The 16,944-nt window shown below is 39.9% G+C and overlaps 1 protein-coding gene across 2 annotated transcripts in view; it reads left to right on the top strand.

Moving 5' to 3' along the window:
• The window catches only part of FAT3 (FAT atypical cadherin 3), a 430,327-nt gene that overhangs the window by 339,247 nt on the left and 74,136 nt on the right, over nt 1–16,944 (top strand). For both annotated transcript variants that reach the window (XM_014958334.1, XM_014958335.1), the window contains exons 8-10: nt 1,667–1,942; nt 3,486–3,696; nt 7,660–11,733. In XM_014958334.1, the coding sequence (XP_014813820.1) occupies nt 1,667–1,942; nt 3,486–3,696; nt 7,660–11,733 (4,561 nt within the window). The remainder of the gene's footprint in view (nt 1–1,666; nt 1,943–3,485; nt 3,697–7,659; nt 11,734–16,944) is intronic.

The following is a 16,944-nucleotide window of genomic DNA, read 5'->3' on the forward strand; positions in this document are numbered from 1 at the left end:
AGCTGTCTCTTAAACAGTTCCCAGGCTAGTTCATTACAACTGCCGCTTACAATTGCTCATGTTCCTTCTGGTAATGTGTTCTGCAAACCCTTCCAAATATCATGGAAATCTGAGGTTTCATTTCTCTCTGAGGCCAACATCTGTTTGTGCAATATAGCAGTATAACTGTATTTTTTTGCTGTTAAGAAAGTGTGGGTGAGCAGGGCTTGATCAAGCAGAGTAATAAAATATTTGCTTAAAAAAGAGCCAAGTACTTTTCAGAACAAAGAAAATGCCATGAGGGATGGGTCAAGTCTCCTAGTCTTAGGGAAGAGTCCTGTTCACGGCCTTTCCTGTGTCATTCATTGGACTATTTCTTATTTCAAAGCCTTTGAATGAAAAGATTGTTCCATTTCAGTCACTGTAAAATTAGGTGTGTGCTTTCACAGACATCATTCTGCAGAAGATACTTTTTGTTTCAAATACTGAAAAAGAGGCAACTTTTTGCATTGCAGCTTTCAGTATTGTGTAGTTTATCAAGGTTTTTGCTGCCACGCTGCTCAAAGTAATCCATAGGGTATAAAGTCTGGAAAGCAAATTTTCTCCGGGGAGTGACTCCTCCAGTGGTGAAAACCACAAAACCTCATCTGAGCCACACATACAAAACATGGCATAGTCACATAGCTGTCGAAAGGCAAAGCTTGGAAAGCAGTGCTTCTTATTAGCTACCTGGGACAGCTTGTGGTAGATGGAAATGGGTGTAAGAGGCACCACCAGCAGCATCCTGTCAGCCTCCTGCCTCTCCAAGTTTCTTTGGGGCTCAGCACCCAGGTTTTAAAGACAGACTTAAAGCAAATGGCACAGTGTTCATTCACATTTTTAGCAGCAGTCCTGCCCTTAATAAACTGGAACAGAAGGGAGGCAAATAGGTGTTTGAGGGGAAAGTGAATTAGTTGGCAATAAAGACAAAAATGACTGGCAAAGGAAGAGCAAGGATGAAACCATGAAAATAATCCCTCCCTGTCACCGGCGCCCTGAGATTACTTGTCCTTGTGGTACATATTGATCTGTGTGGGATGGGCTTGTGTGGTCGTGAGGTGGGGTCTCCTCTTCTCACCTCACCAAGTGTCACCTTTCTCAACATGGCCCAAGGTGTAACAGGGACTGGGAGTCTTCACTGCCCTCATGATTTGACATTGCTATTATGTCCCAACACAATATATCAGGCAGAAAACAACAGGATTTAGCAGAATCTTGATTGCATTAAAAGCAGATTTAAGTAACATGAAAAGGATTCTTTTATAGCCTTATTAATAGTGAAGGGGAAAGGAAATCCCATAATAGCTCTAGAAGTCTCTTGTAACCAGAGCAGTTACAAGGGACTACAAAACGTTTCCTGTGACCATTGTAGGAATATTTTCCAATCTATAGATACTGGAAATATGGACTTCTTTGTCAGGCTCTGAGTAGCTCTTGTAATTAGGAACATTTTGCCTCCAAAGTCATATCCTTATGATTTCTTTGATCTGAACAGTAAGCACTTAATATTAAATGATGTTTCCCAGCCTCACCATCCAGCAGTGTAACCTCGTCAGCCATCTGAAGTAAATTATATTTCTCTAGGTGCCTATTCAGTAATCCGACTAGAATTCAATAACTTCAAATTTTTTTCTTTTATTAACTGTAGGTTCTTATCAAAGTGTTGGATAACAATGATAATGGCCCAGAATTCTCTCACCCAAGTTACGATGTCACCATTTCAGAGGACATCCTCCCTGATACTGAAATTCTGCAAATTGAAGCTATAGACAGAGATGAAAAGCATAAGTTGAGCTACACTATTCACAGCAGCATCGATACAGTCAGCGTGAGAAAATTCAGAATTGATCCCAGCACTGGGGTGCTCTATACTGCTGAGAGATTAGACCATGAAGCTCAAGATAAGCACATCCTTAATGTCATGGTAAGAATGCAATATTCACTTGGGTCAGGACACAATTACTGCTGTTCCAGGTGCATACATGCCATAGTCTTGGCATGAGCAAAGGACTTTCAGTGCAGTAAGTAGTCATTAATTTCATCTTGCCTGCCCTGCTGTGTATTCATATTACTTTTTTTTTTTTTTTTTTTTGGGCTTTTTGGAAAACTTATTGTGAATTCATTGTATGTAATATGATATGATTTGCTATCTCAAGGGAGAGCAAGCAGGAAATTATTTAATCTCTTGGCATCTGGTCCTCTCGCTCAAGGTAATTTTCAGAGTTTCTGAAGTTAGGCTGAAAGTTATTTGAGAAGTTATTTACAGGGAGATAACTGCTTTCCTGCCATGGACAATGCTACAGCCTTTCTGAATACAGGCCTCGTTTATAGTTTACTTTCACTGACTTATTTCAGTATATAAGTTGTCACACAAAGTAACTTTCAGCTACATTTCCAAAGGTATGCAGGAAAAAATTAATTACCATTTTTTGCTCAGTTTGCGTAAATTGCAGAACACAGGTCTGTCTGTTTTCAAGTGAAGAATGTATATTATGGACTGGGGGTTAGTAAAAACATAATCTCTGTTAGTTTAAACATTGTAGTCCCCTATTTTCTTTAACCATTTAAGACTCCTGCAGAAGAGATCTTGAAGAAGCATCTCATGGTGTGTTAGGTACGAGGCCATCTTTGAGTGGGGGAGCACAGGAATCAGAGAGCTGCTGTGAGATCCAGCGAGCAGGAGCTCAGGGGGGTCTCAGCTCACAGTGTAACGAGCTGCAAGTCCTTTGGTGGGCAGGCTGAGAAATAAACAAATGCACAGAGAGACACAGCACATTTCCCACTGCTTGTGTTTGGTCTCCACAATTCAATAAGGGCATTGTTCTACTTCTGGAGAACCAAACTTTTGGGCATCATGTTGGCAGGATTGTCAGTGTCGCAATGCTGAGATTTTTAGTATGGGGTTGTGAGAGGTGCAATAAATGATACCTGTGCTGGGAGTGCTAAGCATTTAAGGTAATTCCTACTGTTTACTATTGATATTGTGATCTTCAAAAAGGTATGTACATATATAATGATGGAAAAGTCCATTGGCAGCTACAGACTCTAGACTGACACACGGCTGATCATAGTGGGTAAAATTGTAGCTCTTTGAAAGAATAAAACTGGGCAAGGTATGTTAGCCTTTATGCTTTAAAGTAGGGATTGGCAGGGCAAAGGCATGACCATTTATTATGTATTTAAAAAAAATATTTGTTATAAACCTGAAACTGAATTTAAGATGTCATGTAGTTACCACTTTAGAAGTTCACATCATGATGTGCCATTCATTTTTTCACAAATGAAAAAAAAAGTCTTTAATCTCTTCCTGTTTCTTTAATTTTACTATCTACCAGACCTTGGGACAAATGGATTTTTTAATTACTTTGTATAAAATAGAACGGAATATTATTAGCACCCAGAGAAGTAATATTTATGACATTTTACTAGATCGATATCAAGATGTCTACTGTACACTTGTTCTATAGGTCCGAGATCAAGAATTCCCTTACAGAAGAAACCTGGCAAGAGTCATCATAAATGTGGAAGACTCCAATGACCACAGTCCATACTTCACCAGCCCGTTGTACGAAGCCTCAGTGTTTGAATCAGCGGCAGTTGGATCAGCAGTCTTGCAGGTCACAGCTTTGGACAAAGACAAAGGAGAAAACGCAGAGCTTATCTACACTATTGAAGCAGGTTAGGACAGAGGATGGAAACGTAGCATCATGATTCATGTTGTGCACAGAGCAGTGCTGTGATGGCGACACACAAGTCAGCTTCTTTGGTCTACCTTCTCCTGTAGGGCTGGGCAAAAAGAGACACCTTCTTGCCGGTTGTTTTTTTATTTTGAAGTTACCATACTCAAAACCTGCCAGAACAGACTCTCATTCACGTTCACTAGGTGGCTGCAGAGCCTTTTACCTCTAAGTCATTGGTTCAAAACCATCACAGAAGATCGTTACTCAAACTACAACAAGTGAGTTGTTTTCAGGTTGCTGGCTTCAGTCTAGTACACAGTGGATCTTCCATAAACAAGTGCCACCACAGCTGGTACATCCTGGCATCTTTGCCAATATTTGGATCAGAGGAGCATGGAGACTAACAGTAGGGCTGTGCTAAAAACTTCTGCCAGCAGAGCTGTAGCAGTTCAGTGGCACAAGGTCTCTTGAAACTTGGGAAGGGCATGGTGATACCAGATTAAAATTGCTCTTGCATTTATTTACATTCATCACATACTCTGTACCAGCAAAAGCATTCCTCTGCTGGTGTAACAGCATGGCCATGGGAAATCTGCATTCTCTCTGGCACACATGCAAGAGAATGCAACTTTCTCTGGCTCATGTGAATCTGAAGTTAAGAATTATCTCCAAGATAAACCATGACCATATATACAAGAGGGGTGCCTAGGAAAAGGAAATAGAAATTTGTAACTTTTGGGGTTTTTAGTGTTTCATTTTGACTTTTTCTTTTTTAGTAATATGAATCTTTCCATTTTAATAATAGCAAAACTTGAAACCTATATTGCCCTAAAAAAAAGTCTTATATACGGCAGATTGTCCCCATATTAATCAGGTCACAAGCCTTTCCCAGCAGGAGGCTCTGATCCTACAGGATCATTATTGATGTTTTTATTATTATAAAGACTTGTCACTACCTAGGATGGCTTATGTCAATTAGGAGCAGCTAAATGACAAAAAAGTAAGTAATGAAGTAAGAGTATCTGCATCCTCTCATGTTGATTTAACTTCATGTAATTCAAGCTCACACCTTAAATTAAATTGATGTAACCTGAAGCTTAGAGAAGAGCCAAGCAACTTTTTTTCTGTCATTACCCTGTATGCTCTGTGGAAGTCGAGTCCCTTAAGCAAACCAGGAGGTGAAGTCTTTTGCAGCTAAAAGTGCTGAACTTAGACCCTTGTGATTGTACAAAGATCTTAACGCTAAAAAACAAATATTTCTTTTACGCACTGCATTTGATCGTACCAGTTATTTCTCAGTATTCTCCAGTGGCCTTTAACAATGTTCAGGGGAAATTTTACACATGCCCAGGCAGGACAACACTGTGCCTTATAGTACAAACTCTGAGCAGACCGGAGCAGGTTCTGGATTCATGATTTTCAAGACTGTTCCCATTTTTTTCTTGACACGTTATTACTATTATGGGCTCCAACCCAATCACCTATAGGTGCTACCACAATGTAAAGAGCAATCTGACATTCTAGGAGTATGGCTCCTTTACACTGGTAATGGAATCATACATGATGCAGACAGAAAAAATTATGATTACAAAGGATGTTTTGGCTGTTGGATGGCCCTTTTTAGTCTGCATCTTCTTCTCTTTTCTAGAGGCTCTCTATTCCATTACAGCCTGTTTCTGTTCCATCATGAGCTCTCCCTGCAGTGTCAGACTTCAAACTTCCATTTGCTCTAAGCCACACACTCCCCCAGTTTCATTATCCACAGATGTTCCAATCCCAGATGCATCAAAAATTTGCCCTCTGCTGCTGTAGTTTCTACGATCTATAAAATCTGCAGTTGAGGATGCCGATTTTAAGTACAGCATTGAGACTGTGCACAGCCCTTTCATTCAGGGGAATTACTTACATCACCTTACATGTGAAGAGAGAAATTGGTAAAGCAAGTAGCTTTTGTATAATTTCATAAGAAATTCCTGAAGGAGAAGAACCAGCTCTGGTTACATGAGGCAGTCAGTGGCTAAAAATTATTTGTATTAGTAAGCACTGACAAAATAGCTGCAGCAGCATTTGTAGTGTCTGCAAATGTGACAGTTACTGTGATCTTTATGAGAATTTGTAACTCTGGCAGAATCTCAGCTCCTCAGTGAATAGCGCAATTTTGTTTTAGCTAGTAGAGTAAACTTTACCGATCTGAAAGGATGGATATAAATAGAAAGCCACTACCAGTATTGAACTACATACAGTAGTATGTAGCTTAAATTAGCCTCCAATCCCCAGAATTTACAACAGATAGTGAATCACATCTTTAAAATAGTTCACATTGACTCACTTCATTTAGTATTCCATGTATTTGGTATTCCAGCTACAATTTTCACATTTACTGCTCTGTGCACAGCACCTGTAACAATCACCATTAAAAGAAATCTCTTGTTTATCACCAGTTACCTGAGACGTATTTCTCTCCAGGTCATGGATGGATGCTTGGCTGTAGATTGGAAGCAGTTCTGGATTTTAACATATAAATTATAACAGCAGGAATACGTTATAATGATTGGATTCACTCTAACTCAGTACATTCTGTTTCTATTTAGAATCAAATTCAGAAAAAAGAGTCATAGAATCATAGAATACTTTAGCTTGGAAGTCACCTTTAGAAGTCACCTAGTCCTCCCACCCTGCAATGGGCAGGGACATTTTCAACTAGATAGGTTGCTAAAAGCCTCGTCCAACCTGACCTTGAATGTTTCCAGGGATGGTGCATCTACCACCTCTCTGGGCAACCTCTGCCAGTGTTTCACCACCCTCATTGTAAAAACTTCCATCTCTTCCATATAGCTAGTCTAAATCTTCCTTTTTTTAGATTACCCCTAGAAAACCATTACCCCTTGTCCTATTGCAACAGGCCCTCTTAAAAAAATTGCCCCCATCTTTCTTTTAAGTCCCCTTTAAGTACTGAAAGGCTGCTATAAGGTCTCCCCGGAGCCTTCTTTTCTCTGGGCTGAACGACCCCAGCTCTCTCAGTCTTTCTTCAGAGGAGAGATGCTCCAGTCCTCTGATGATTTTTGTGGCCCTCCTCTGGACCCGTTCTTATACTTGCCATATACACAGACAGCATCCTATACTTTAAGCAGGCACTCAAGGAAACAGCTGATTGCCTAATAAAAGTGATCTCTAATTACAGGGTAGGGAAACATATCAAAAGTTTTTTAGTCTGTCATGCAAAAGACGAGGTTGGCAAAAAGGCTAAAAGTAAAATAAGACCCCAAAGAAGGTCCTAGGTCCAAACTCACTGTTTTCACCTTTATGCAGTCAGTGATATCCCTGCTTTCATGTTATAACAGATATTTCATGACATTTTCTGCTAAATCTCATTCATCTAGATTCGTCCTCCTCAGAGATCATGTAATAAACCTCTGTGCCACAAGATACTTGAATCTATTTTCTATGCTATTTGTTCTGTTTTATTTTTCTAAATGCCACTTTAACCTTTTTATATTCAGTTCTTTGAGTCTTGAACTACTGTAATCTTCTCTACGGTTGCTTAATATCCCCTTCAATTAAGAGCCTGAGTTGTTATCCGTTTGTCATGTAATTGGCTTGTTAGCCTCTGATCTAATTTCTTTGCCTTAGGTGTACATGTATTTGACTAATTCCCATATTTTAGGGATGTTTTTTCCTACTTCAGTAGGAGTAATGTACATGCAGTACTTGCTCAGATGTTGATACTCGGAATCAAGATATAGATAGCAGCACGTGAGTTTCTGAAGGTTTGAACACCTTTACCATCTAATGAGATGCCTGATTTTCAGAAATGAAGGCTGGAAGAGCCTTTAGAATTCTTTTATGTTGTTTTTTTTTTTCAGTAACTACTTTTAACAAATTGCAGCTAATTGCTCCTGGTTTAAATTATCGTTAGGTGTTGGATTTCATTTCTAATTTGCTTCCAATATTTGTTTTTTAGGAAATACGGGAAACACATTCAAGATTGAACCAGTTTTAGGTATCATTACATTACTGAAGGAGCCAGACTTGACCACAATGGGACAATTTGTTTTGTCAGTCAAAGTGGCTGATCAAGGTTCTCCACCGCTGTCTGCAACAGCAATAGTGCGGATATCTGTGACGATGGCAGATAACTCCCACCCTAAGTTCACTCTCAAAGAATACCAAGCAGAGGTTAATGAAAATGTGGATATTGGTACTTCTGTCATCTCTCTCTCTGCTATCAGTCAGTCCACGTTAGTTTATGAGGTTAAAGATGGGAATGTGGATGGAGCCTTCACTATAAACCCATATTCTGGAGTGATCACCAGTCAAAAGGCCCTTGATTACGAGCGTGCTTCCTTCTATCATCTCATCGTCCAGGCAACAAATATGGCAGGCATGGCATCAAATGCCACTGTGAACATTCAGATTGTTGATGAAAACGATAACCCACCAGTTTTTCTCTTCTCTCAGTACTCTGGCAGCATAAGTGAAGCCGCTCCTGTAAATAGCATAGTCCGGAGCATGAATAACAGTCCCCTGGTGATTCGTGCCACTGACGCTGACAGCAACCAGAATGCTTTGCTTGTTTACCAGATTGTTGAATCTACTGCAAAAAAGTATTTTACGGTAGATTCCAGCACAGGTGCAATCAGAACAATTGCAAATTTAGATCATGAAACAATAGCCCACTTCCACTTCCACGTGCATGTTAGAGACAGTGGGAATCCCCAGCTGACAGCGGAGAGCCCAGTTGAAGTGACCATTGAGGTAACTGATGTCAATGACAACCCACCAGTCTTCAGCCAGGCTGTATTTGAGACAGTCTTGCTCCTGCCCACGTATGTTGGTGTTGAGGTTCTCAAAGTCAAGGCTACAGACCCAGATTCAGAGATCCCTCCTGAACTAACATATAGTCTAATGGAAGGCAATATGGACCATTTTTTAATTGATTCAAGTACAGGGGTACTCACCATTAAGAACAATAGCCTCTCCAAAGACCACTATATGCTAATAGTAAAAGTATCTGATGGGAAATTTTATAGCACTGCTATGGTGACAATAATGGTAAAAGAAGCCATGGATAGTGGGCTCCATTTCACACAAAATTATTATTCCACTTCCATCTCAGAAAACAGCACCAATATCACCAAGATCGCTGTGGTGAATGCTGTCGGTAACCGCCTCAATGAGCCTTTGAAATACAGTATATTAAACCCAGGCAACAAATTTAAAATCAAGTCCACCTCAGGAGTCATTCAGACAACTGGCATCCCCTTCGACCGAGAGGAGCAAGAGCTGTATGAGCTGGTGGTGGAAGCAAGCCGTGAACTAGATCACCTTCGTGTCGCTCGAGTGGTGGTGAGGGTTTACATTGAGGACATAAATGACAACGCCCCAGTGTTTGTAGGGCTTCCATACTATGCTGCCGTGCAAGTTGATGCTGAGCCTGGTACCCTGATATATCGAGTGACGGCCATTGATAAAGATAAGGGTGAAAATGGGGAGGTGTCTTACCTTCTGAAGGAAGACTATGGACATTTTGAAATTGATAGAGGAACTGGCAGTGTCACTTTAAAAGAAGCCTTCAATTCGGATTTATCTAATATAGAATATTTGGTTATCATTCTTGCCAAAGATGGTGGTAACCCTTCACTGTCTGCTTTGGTAGAGCTCCCCATTACTATTGTTAACAAAGCAATGCCTGTGTTTGACAAGCCCTTCTATACAGCTTCTGTGAATGAAGATGTAGAAATGCACACACCAATTTTAAGCATAAATGCAACGAGTCCAGAAGGCCAGGGTATCATTTATATCATTGTTGATGGAGATCCCTACAACCAGTTTAATATCGACTTCGATACTGGAGTTCTGAGTGTCATCAGCCCACTGGATTATGAAATAAATTCTCTTTTCAAGCTGATGGTGCGAGCCAGCGATGCCCTCACTGGTGCTCGAGCTGAGGTCACTGTGGACTTGATCATTAATGATGTGAATGATAATCCTCCAGTTTTTGAGCAGTCGGCTTATAATGCTACTTTGTCTGAAGCATCTTTGATCGGGACTCCTGTACTGCAGGTTGTTGCTATCGATGCTGACTCTGACAATAACAAGATTGTGCAGTATCAGATAGTCCAGGACACCTTTAACAGCACAGACTATTTCCATATAGACAGTACCAGTGGCCTAATTCTGACAGCCCGGATGCTGGACCATGAATTCATACAGCAGTGCAGCTTGAAAGTCAGAGCGACTGATAACGGGTTCCCACCACTAAGCAGTGAGGTTCTTGTTAGCATTTCAATAACGGATATGAATGACAACCCTCCAGTTTTTAACCAGTTAATATATGAATCGTATGTGAGTGAACTGGCACCTCGGGGTCATTTTGTGACTTGCGTCCAAGCCTCTGATGCTGACAGCTCTGACTTTGACAGACTGGAGTACAGCATCCTATCGGGAAACGATCGGACCAGTTTCATCATGGACAGCAAGAGTGGTGTTATCACGCTTTCCAACCATCGCAAACAGAGAATGGAGCCCATGTACAGCCTAAACGTCTCTGTGTCTGACGGGCTGTTCACCAGCACAGCCCAGGTGCACATACAGATCCTCGGGGCCAACCTCTACAGCCCCGTGTTCTCACAGAGCGTTTATGTTGCAGAGGTTAGAGAAAACGCCGCTCCTGGAACCAAGGTAATCCATGTGAAGGCAACAGATGGGGATTCAGGTGTATACGGCCAGATAAGCTACTCCATAATAAATGACTTTGCCAAGGACCGCTTTTTGATTGATGGCAATGGGCAGATTCTGACAACTGAGAGGTTAGACCGAGAGAACCCACTGGAAAGTGATATCGGTATATTTTTGAGAGCCCTCGATGGAGGTGGCAGGACTACGTTTTGCACTGTGAGAGTGATAGTAGTGGATGAGAATGACAATGCTCCTCAATTTATGATGGTCGAATACAGAGCAAGTGTCAAAGCAGATGTTGGGAAAGGTTACTTGGTGACCCAAGTGCAAGCAGTAGATCCAGATGATGGAGCCAATTCCAGAATTACATATTCTCTGTATAGTGAAGCCTCTGTTTCAGTAGCTGATCTGCTTGAAATCGATCCAGACAATGGATGGATGGTCACCAAGGGTAGCTTTAACCAGCTGAAAAACACGGTCCTGTCATTCTTTGTCAAAGCAGTTGATGGTGGCATTCCTGTAAAGCATTCCCTCATTCCTGTCTACATCCATGTTTTACCCCCAGAAACTGTTTTGCCTTCCTTTTCTCAGCCCCAGTATTCTTTTACCATAGCAGAAGACACCCTCATAGGTAGCACCATTGACATTCTGCATGTTTTGCCTAATCAGGGTGCTTTATATAGCACAGTTAATGGTGAGCTGACTGAAAACAACAAAGATGGGGTTTTCATCATAGAGCAAGACACGGGGCTCATAAAACTGGATAAGAGACTTGACCACGAGACAAATCCTGCTTTTCACTTCAAAGTTGCGGCCACCATTCAGTTGGACAAAGTAGACATTGTGTTGACTGTGGATGTGGAGATAAAGGTATTGGATGTAAATGACAACAAGCCCATGTTTGAAACAGCTAGCTATGATGCTATAATAATGGAAGGGATGCCCATAGGAACAAAACTCATGCAAGTTAAAGCGGTTGATGCGGACTCAAGTGCAAATGGACAGGTCACATACACACTCGCGGTGGAGTCAGAGCTGGAGAAGATCACAGAAGCGTTCACCATTGACAGCAACAGTGGCTGGATCAGCACGCTGAAGGATCTGGACCATGAGAAGGATCCTGCTTTCACCTTTGCAGTGGTGGCCTCAGATCTGGGTGAAGCTTTATCCTTGTCATCAACAACCTTGGTCTCAGTTACTGTGACGGATATAAATGATAACGCACCCGTCTTTGAGCATGAGGTGTACAGAGGGTCAGTGAAGGAGAGCGACCCTCCAGGGGAAGTTGTGGCTGTTCTTAGCACCTGGGATGAAGACACGTCTGATGTCAACCGGCAGGTTAGCTACCATATTACAGGTAAGAAACAACTTGCATGCTTTCTTCCCAAAATGAGCTTTACTGAAGAACTGTGCAAGTGTCCAGTTGTGGCCAGTTTTAGGTGAACATTTAGCAGGGGTTTAGGTAAATTTTCATTGTGAATCTGTCAATTGCATCTCTCTCCTTTTTTGTTTTGTTTTGGTTTGGTTTTTTTTTTTTTTTTTGTGTTTGTTTTTTTTTTTTTTTTTGTGTTTGTTTTTTTTTTTTTTTTTGTGTTTGTTTTTTTTTTTTTTTTTGTGTTTGTTTTTTTTTTTTTTTTTGTGTTTGTTTTTTTTTTTTTTTTTGTGTTTGTTTTTTTTTTTTTTTTTGTGTTTGTTTTTTTTTTTTTTTTTGTGTTTGTTTTTTTTTTTTTTTTTGTGTTTGTTTTTTTTTTTTTTTTTGTGTTTGTTTTTTTTTTTTTTTTTGTGTTTGTTTTTTTTTTTTTTTTTGTGTTTGTTTTTTTTTTTTTTTTTGTGTTTGTTTTTTTTTTTTTTTTTGTGTTTGTTTTTTTTTTTTTTTTTGTGTTTGTTTTTTTTTTTTTTTTTGTGTTTGTTTTTTTTTTTTTTTTTGTGTTTGTTTTTTTTTTTTTTTTTGTGTTTGTTTTTTTTTTTTTTTTTGTGTTTGTTTTTTTTTTTTTTTTTGTGTTTGTTTTTTTTTTTTTTTTTGTGTTTGTTTTTTTTTTTTTTTTTGTGTTTGTTTTTTTTTTTTTTTTTGTGTTTGTTTTTTTTTTTTTTTTTTTTAATTTGGACAGAATTTACAGCAACTAGCAATGCTGAAAAGAGGGAAAGGGAGTGTGTGTGTGTCTGTCTGGGTTACGCTCTCTCTAATTTCCAAGATTAATGCTTCATGATTTGCTGCAGTGCAATGTAGTGTGACCCATCAACCCATCGTAATTGGTGTGTCAGCTTGGAAACCATCATGACTTAATGTTTCAACCAAGGGAAGAAGAGTATTCTATTCTTAAGGAGAAAATCCTTACATTTTCAAGCATTCAACATATTTTGAAATAACATTTTTTTCTTTTTGAGATAGGAAAGTGCATACAGGAGCCACTTAAATACCACTGTTTCAGGGCGGGGGCTGGGGATAGTAAGGAAGGACTTTTACATTGGAAGGAGTGGGGGGATGCCATTTCTTATCAGCACAGATTTCTGGCCAGGGAAATAGTAATCCACTTAGAAGCACTGGTTAGCTGCCATGCATTGTTATATACAGCATAAGGCATTTTCAATTACATTACTAACATATTTTTCAAAGTGTGGTAACATTGCTCTTTCCTATTGTGCTGTATTTATTATCATTCTTTTCTCCTAGATTCAGACTGGCTTTTGTGTGAGTATGTTATGAGTGATGGGCTGCTGCAGTTATTTTTTCTGCCTGCAGCTTACATTGTCCAATAGATTTTCTTAGGGAACAAGTTTGTAACAACCTTCACAACCCAAGAGCTAATATTAATTATGTAGTAATAACCAGATTATTGGACAAATTCACATTTTTCTCACTGGATAGAATTTGAATTACATAAGACTGCATGAAAGTAGCAGACTATGGGTAAAAATGACAGTTTGTATATTTTGCTCTGGAGGATAAGACTTCTACTTCTGCATTAGCTATCCAATTGGAAACAACTGTGGGATGGTGAGTAGGGGAAGGTGGGATGTTCCATTTAGCTGCAGATTGTCTGTGTTACACGTCAGAAGTAACATCAGAAATTCACTCTGACCACTTACATGAAAGTTGATTCAGTTTAAAGATTTTCAAAGACTATGTGTTTGTAGTGTGATGTGCTGTAGGATATTCAACACGCGACACGTTGTAGGGTATTGTAAGTAGAGGCAAAAATAGCCTTGTGAATAAAACATAGGATTTGGAGGCTTTGGGCAAAGTGCATTAACTGCCAGTGCCTCCGTTCCCACGTATCTAAAGTAAATAACTAGTGCCTCATCCAAGAAATTTTGTGATATTTGAACAAGTTTGGGGATCCCAGTATAGAAAGTACTATAGGAAATGCAGGTCTTTCTTGTTTGTAATGGATATGTTAGTGTATCATGACCATTAGCTGAAAGTCCTGTTTTCTGTTTGTTCTAAAGTCTTTTCAGTCATCTCTATAATGAATTGTGCTTTCAGTTACATGTTTTCTTCACATTCCTGCACTTTTAATTTAGCAATAACTGGACTTTTGAATAATAACTGTCTGCTGTGACTCAAAAATTATAGATCAATTTGTACATTAATTTCTACCACAGTTTAAAATACATCAGATATTCTGCTGGTATTTTAGTTTCTGGAAACATTAGATATCAAAGCCCAAAAGTTTCTCTAATGCCTACTGTACAATTACTAAAGGGCATGAGCTCAGAAATTCCACTGTCTTTGAATATATCCTTTGAATTTGAGAAATGCACATAGAGAAATTAGGTTCTTTTGATTAAAATGTCAAAACATATTGAAGTATAGTTTAACTACTGAAATAGTCTATTCACACTTTACCCCAAGTTGAGCTCAGGAACTGCGCTTGAATTTTTCATGAAGTCAGATTAGCTAGACAGATATTCAAATGCTGTGGCTTTCTGGAGGCATTTTGAGCCGTAGAAACTTCTGTGAATACAATAAACAAACTCTGAGGAAAAACAGGACACTGACAAAAAGGGAGAAGCAAAATTATGAGAATGACATGTGGATCCACCAAAACCAGTTTTGTGCAAATGCACCTGGAGAAAAGTAGCACAGAGAAGATAGGTGGAAAAAATCATTGTTTAGGAAATGAAAGAAATAAACATTCTGAGTCAGATGTGATCACTGAAGAGCCCTTTGCACTCTTTTGAGAAATAGAAACACTTCAGTCCTCTGGACTTCTGAAAAGGGTAAGATACATTCGGATGGATAAATATACATTCTGGAAAGTAGTTGCCATTTTCAAATCCAACTTCATTTGCATTTGATGGTGGGGAAAAGAATTTTGCACTTACCCTTTGTTATTAGTAGTTTGATAGCAGCTGGAGATGTTCACAAAGGAAAAGATATAATTCTTAACAGAAAATCAATATAAAGTGCAGATGACACAAATGCAGTTAGGGAGCACGGTAGTTTTCTTTTGAAGGCTCATTTGAGGTCATTGCCTATATCATTTGAGGCAGTTTGGCTGAAACTGGGACTCGGGTGATGTTTGGCTAGGATGTTCAGCCAGCCTAGACCCAGCCAGATATTACTGGCGTTTAACTGTGGTAAACTAATAAAAGCCACCAGGAAAATGTCAGTTGCTAGGACTTTGGTAGAGTGAAGTGTTTTGTGTTCCTCAGTGATGTTAGACTCCATCAGGCACATAAATCATAGAATCATTCAGGTTGGAAAAGACCCTTGGGATGATTGAGTCAAACCATCAACCCTACTCTACAAAGTCCTCCCCTACACCATATCCCCCAACACCACATCTAAACGATTCTTAAACACATTCGGGGATGGTGACTCAACCACCTCCCTGGGCAGCCTATTCCAGTGTCTGACCACTCTCTGTGAAGAATTATTTCCTAATGTTCAGGCTAAACCTACCCAGTTGCAGCTTGAAGCCATTCCCTCTTGTTCTATCGCTAATTACCTGTGAGAAGAGACCAACACCAACCTCTCTACAATGTCCTTTCAAGTAGTTGTAGAGAGTGATGAGGTCTCCCCTCAGCCTCCTCTTCCTCAAACTAAACAGTCCCAGCTCCTTCAACCGCTCTTCATAAGATACATTCTCCAGGCCTTTCACCAGCTTCGTTGCCCTCCTCTGCACTCGCTCCGGCACCTCGATATCTCTCTTGTATTGAGGTGCCCAGAACTGGACACAGTACTCCAGGTGTGGCCTCACCAGTGCTGAGTACAGTGGGACAATCACCTCCCTACTTCTGCTGGTCACACTATTTCTAATACGAGCCAGGATGCCATTGGCTTTCTTGGCCACCTGGGCACACTGCTGGCTCATATTCAGCCGCTTGTTAATTAGGACCCCCAGGTCCTTTTCTGCCAGACAGCTTTCCAGCCACACTTCCCCAAGCCTGCAGTGATGCATGGGGCAGTTGTAGCTCAAGTGCAGGACCTGGCACTTGGCTTTGTTGAAGCTCACGCCATTAACATTGGCCCATTGATCCAATCTATCCAGGTCTCTCTGCAGAGCCTCCCTGTCCTCATGCAGATCAACATTCCCGCCCAACTTGGTGTCATCTGTGAGCTTACTGATGATACACTCTATGTCCTTATCAAGATCATCAATAAAGATGTTAAACAGAAATGGTCCCAACACTAAGCCCTGAGGAATACATGTAAGGACACAGTGTAAGGACAGAGAATAGTCTTTAAGCTTGGTTCAGCTGAATACAAGGAAGATGGGCAGTATGTTTGGGAAGAAAGAACTGGCATTGCACGCAGTACCTTTTTTGGTAGGTTGGTTGCCCAGTATGAGAAAAGTGGCATTTTTTGCTTGTTTTTATTTTATATTTGAGATTCTGGAGTTCTGAAGAAATGGATGTTTCAGTGTTTGGGTAGGACCTGTGCTGCAGGCTGAAGAACAGTCTCTGCGAATTTATGTTACTAAAGCTAAGAGGATTGGGTTTATCATTTTGGCAGCTCAGTAAACATGCAGTGTCTTAAACTGGGGGTGGGGAATAAACCTATTGATTTTATGTGGTGCAAATGCCTAGAGTTCTAATTGGGGAATTGAAACTATCTAAATAAATGCATAAATATAGGAGAGAAACTAAATAAATAAGTTGATAAATATTCAGTTCCTCCTGCCAGATTGGGACATTGCAGTGAAAACTGATACCATTGGCTTCTAGTTTTCAGTTCCCTTTTAGCCGTTATAATTCCCTCTGTGTGTGCTTTAGTAATGATGTGTGTCAGGATTTGTTTATTTTGGATCACTGTGTCTCTGTATTTCATTTGTATCTGGCTGTTTTCTTTCTTTTCTTAAACTTGAGCTTGATTTGGCTTTGTACTATTTGCTGACTAGGGAGGGAGGGAGAGCATTATTTAAACTTCAAGTAACAAAAGATAAAAGATAATGCTGATTCTTCTAGCCTCAAAGCCTTTCTAAAAAAGTTACTGGAGTGTTTTTTGTAGCTAACACTTCACTGTTGTGACATTCAAAGTAGAACATAAGAAAACTGCCAGAAGATTTTAAAGAATCCATTAATGCATGTAGTCAGGAGGCTTCCGTTTAGAAAAGCTACATTA

The sequence above is a fragment of the Calidris pugnax genome, unplaced genomic scaffold (assembly GCF_001431845.1).
Source record: "Calidris pugnax isolate Ruff unplaced genomic scaffold, ASM143184v1 scaffold252, whole genome shotgun sequence".
Taxonomy (NCBI): Eukaryota; Metazoa; Chordata; class Aves; order Charadriiformes; family Scolopacidae; genus Calidris; species Calidris pugnax.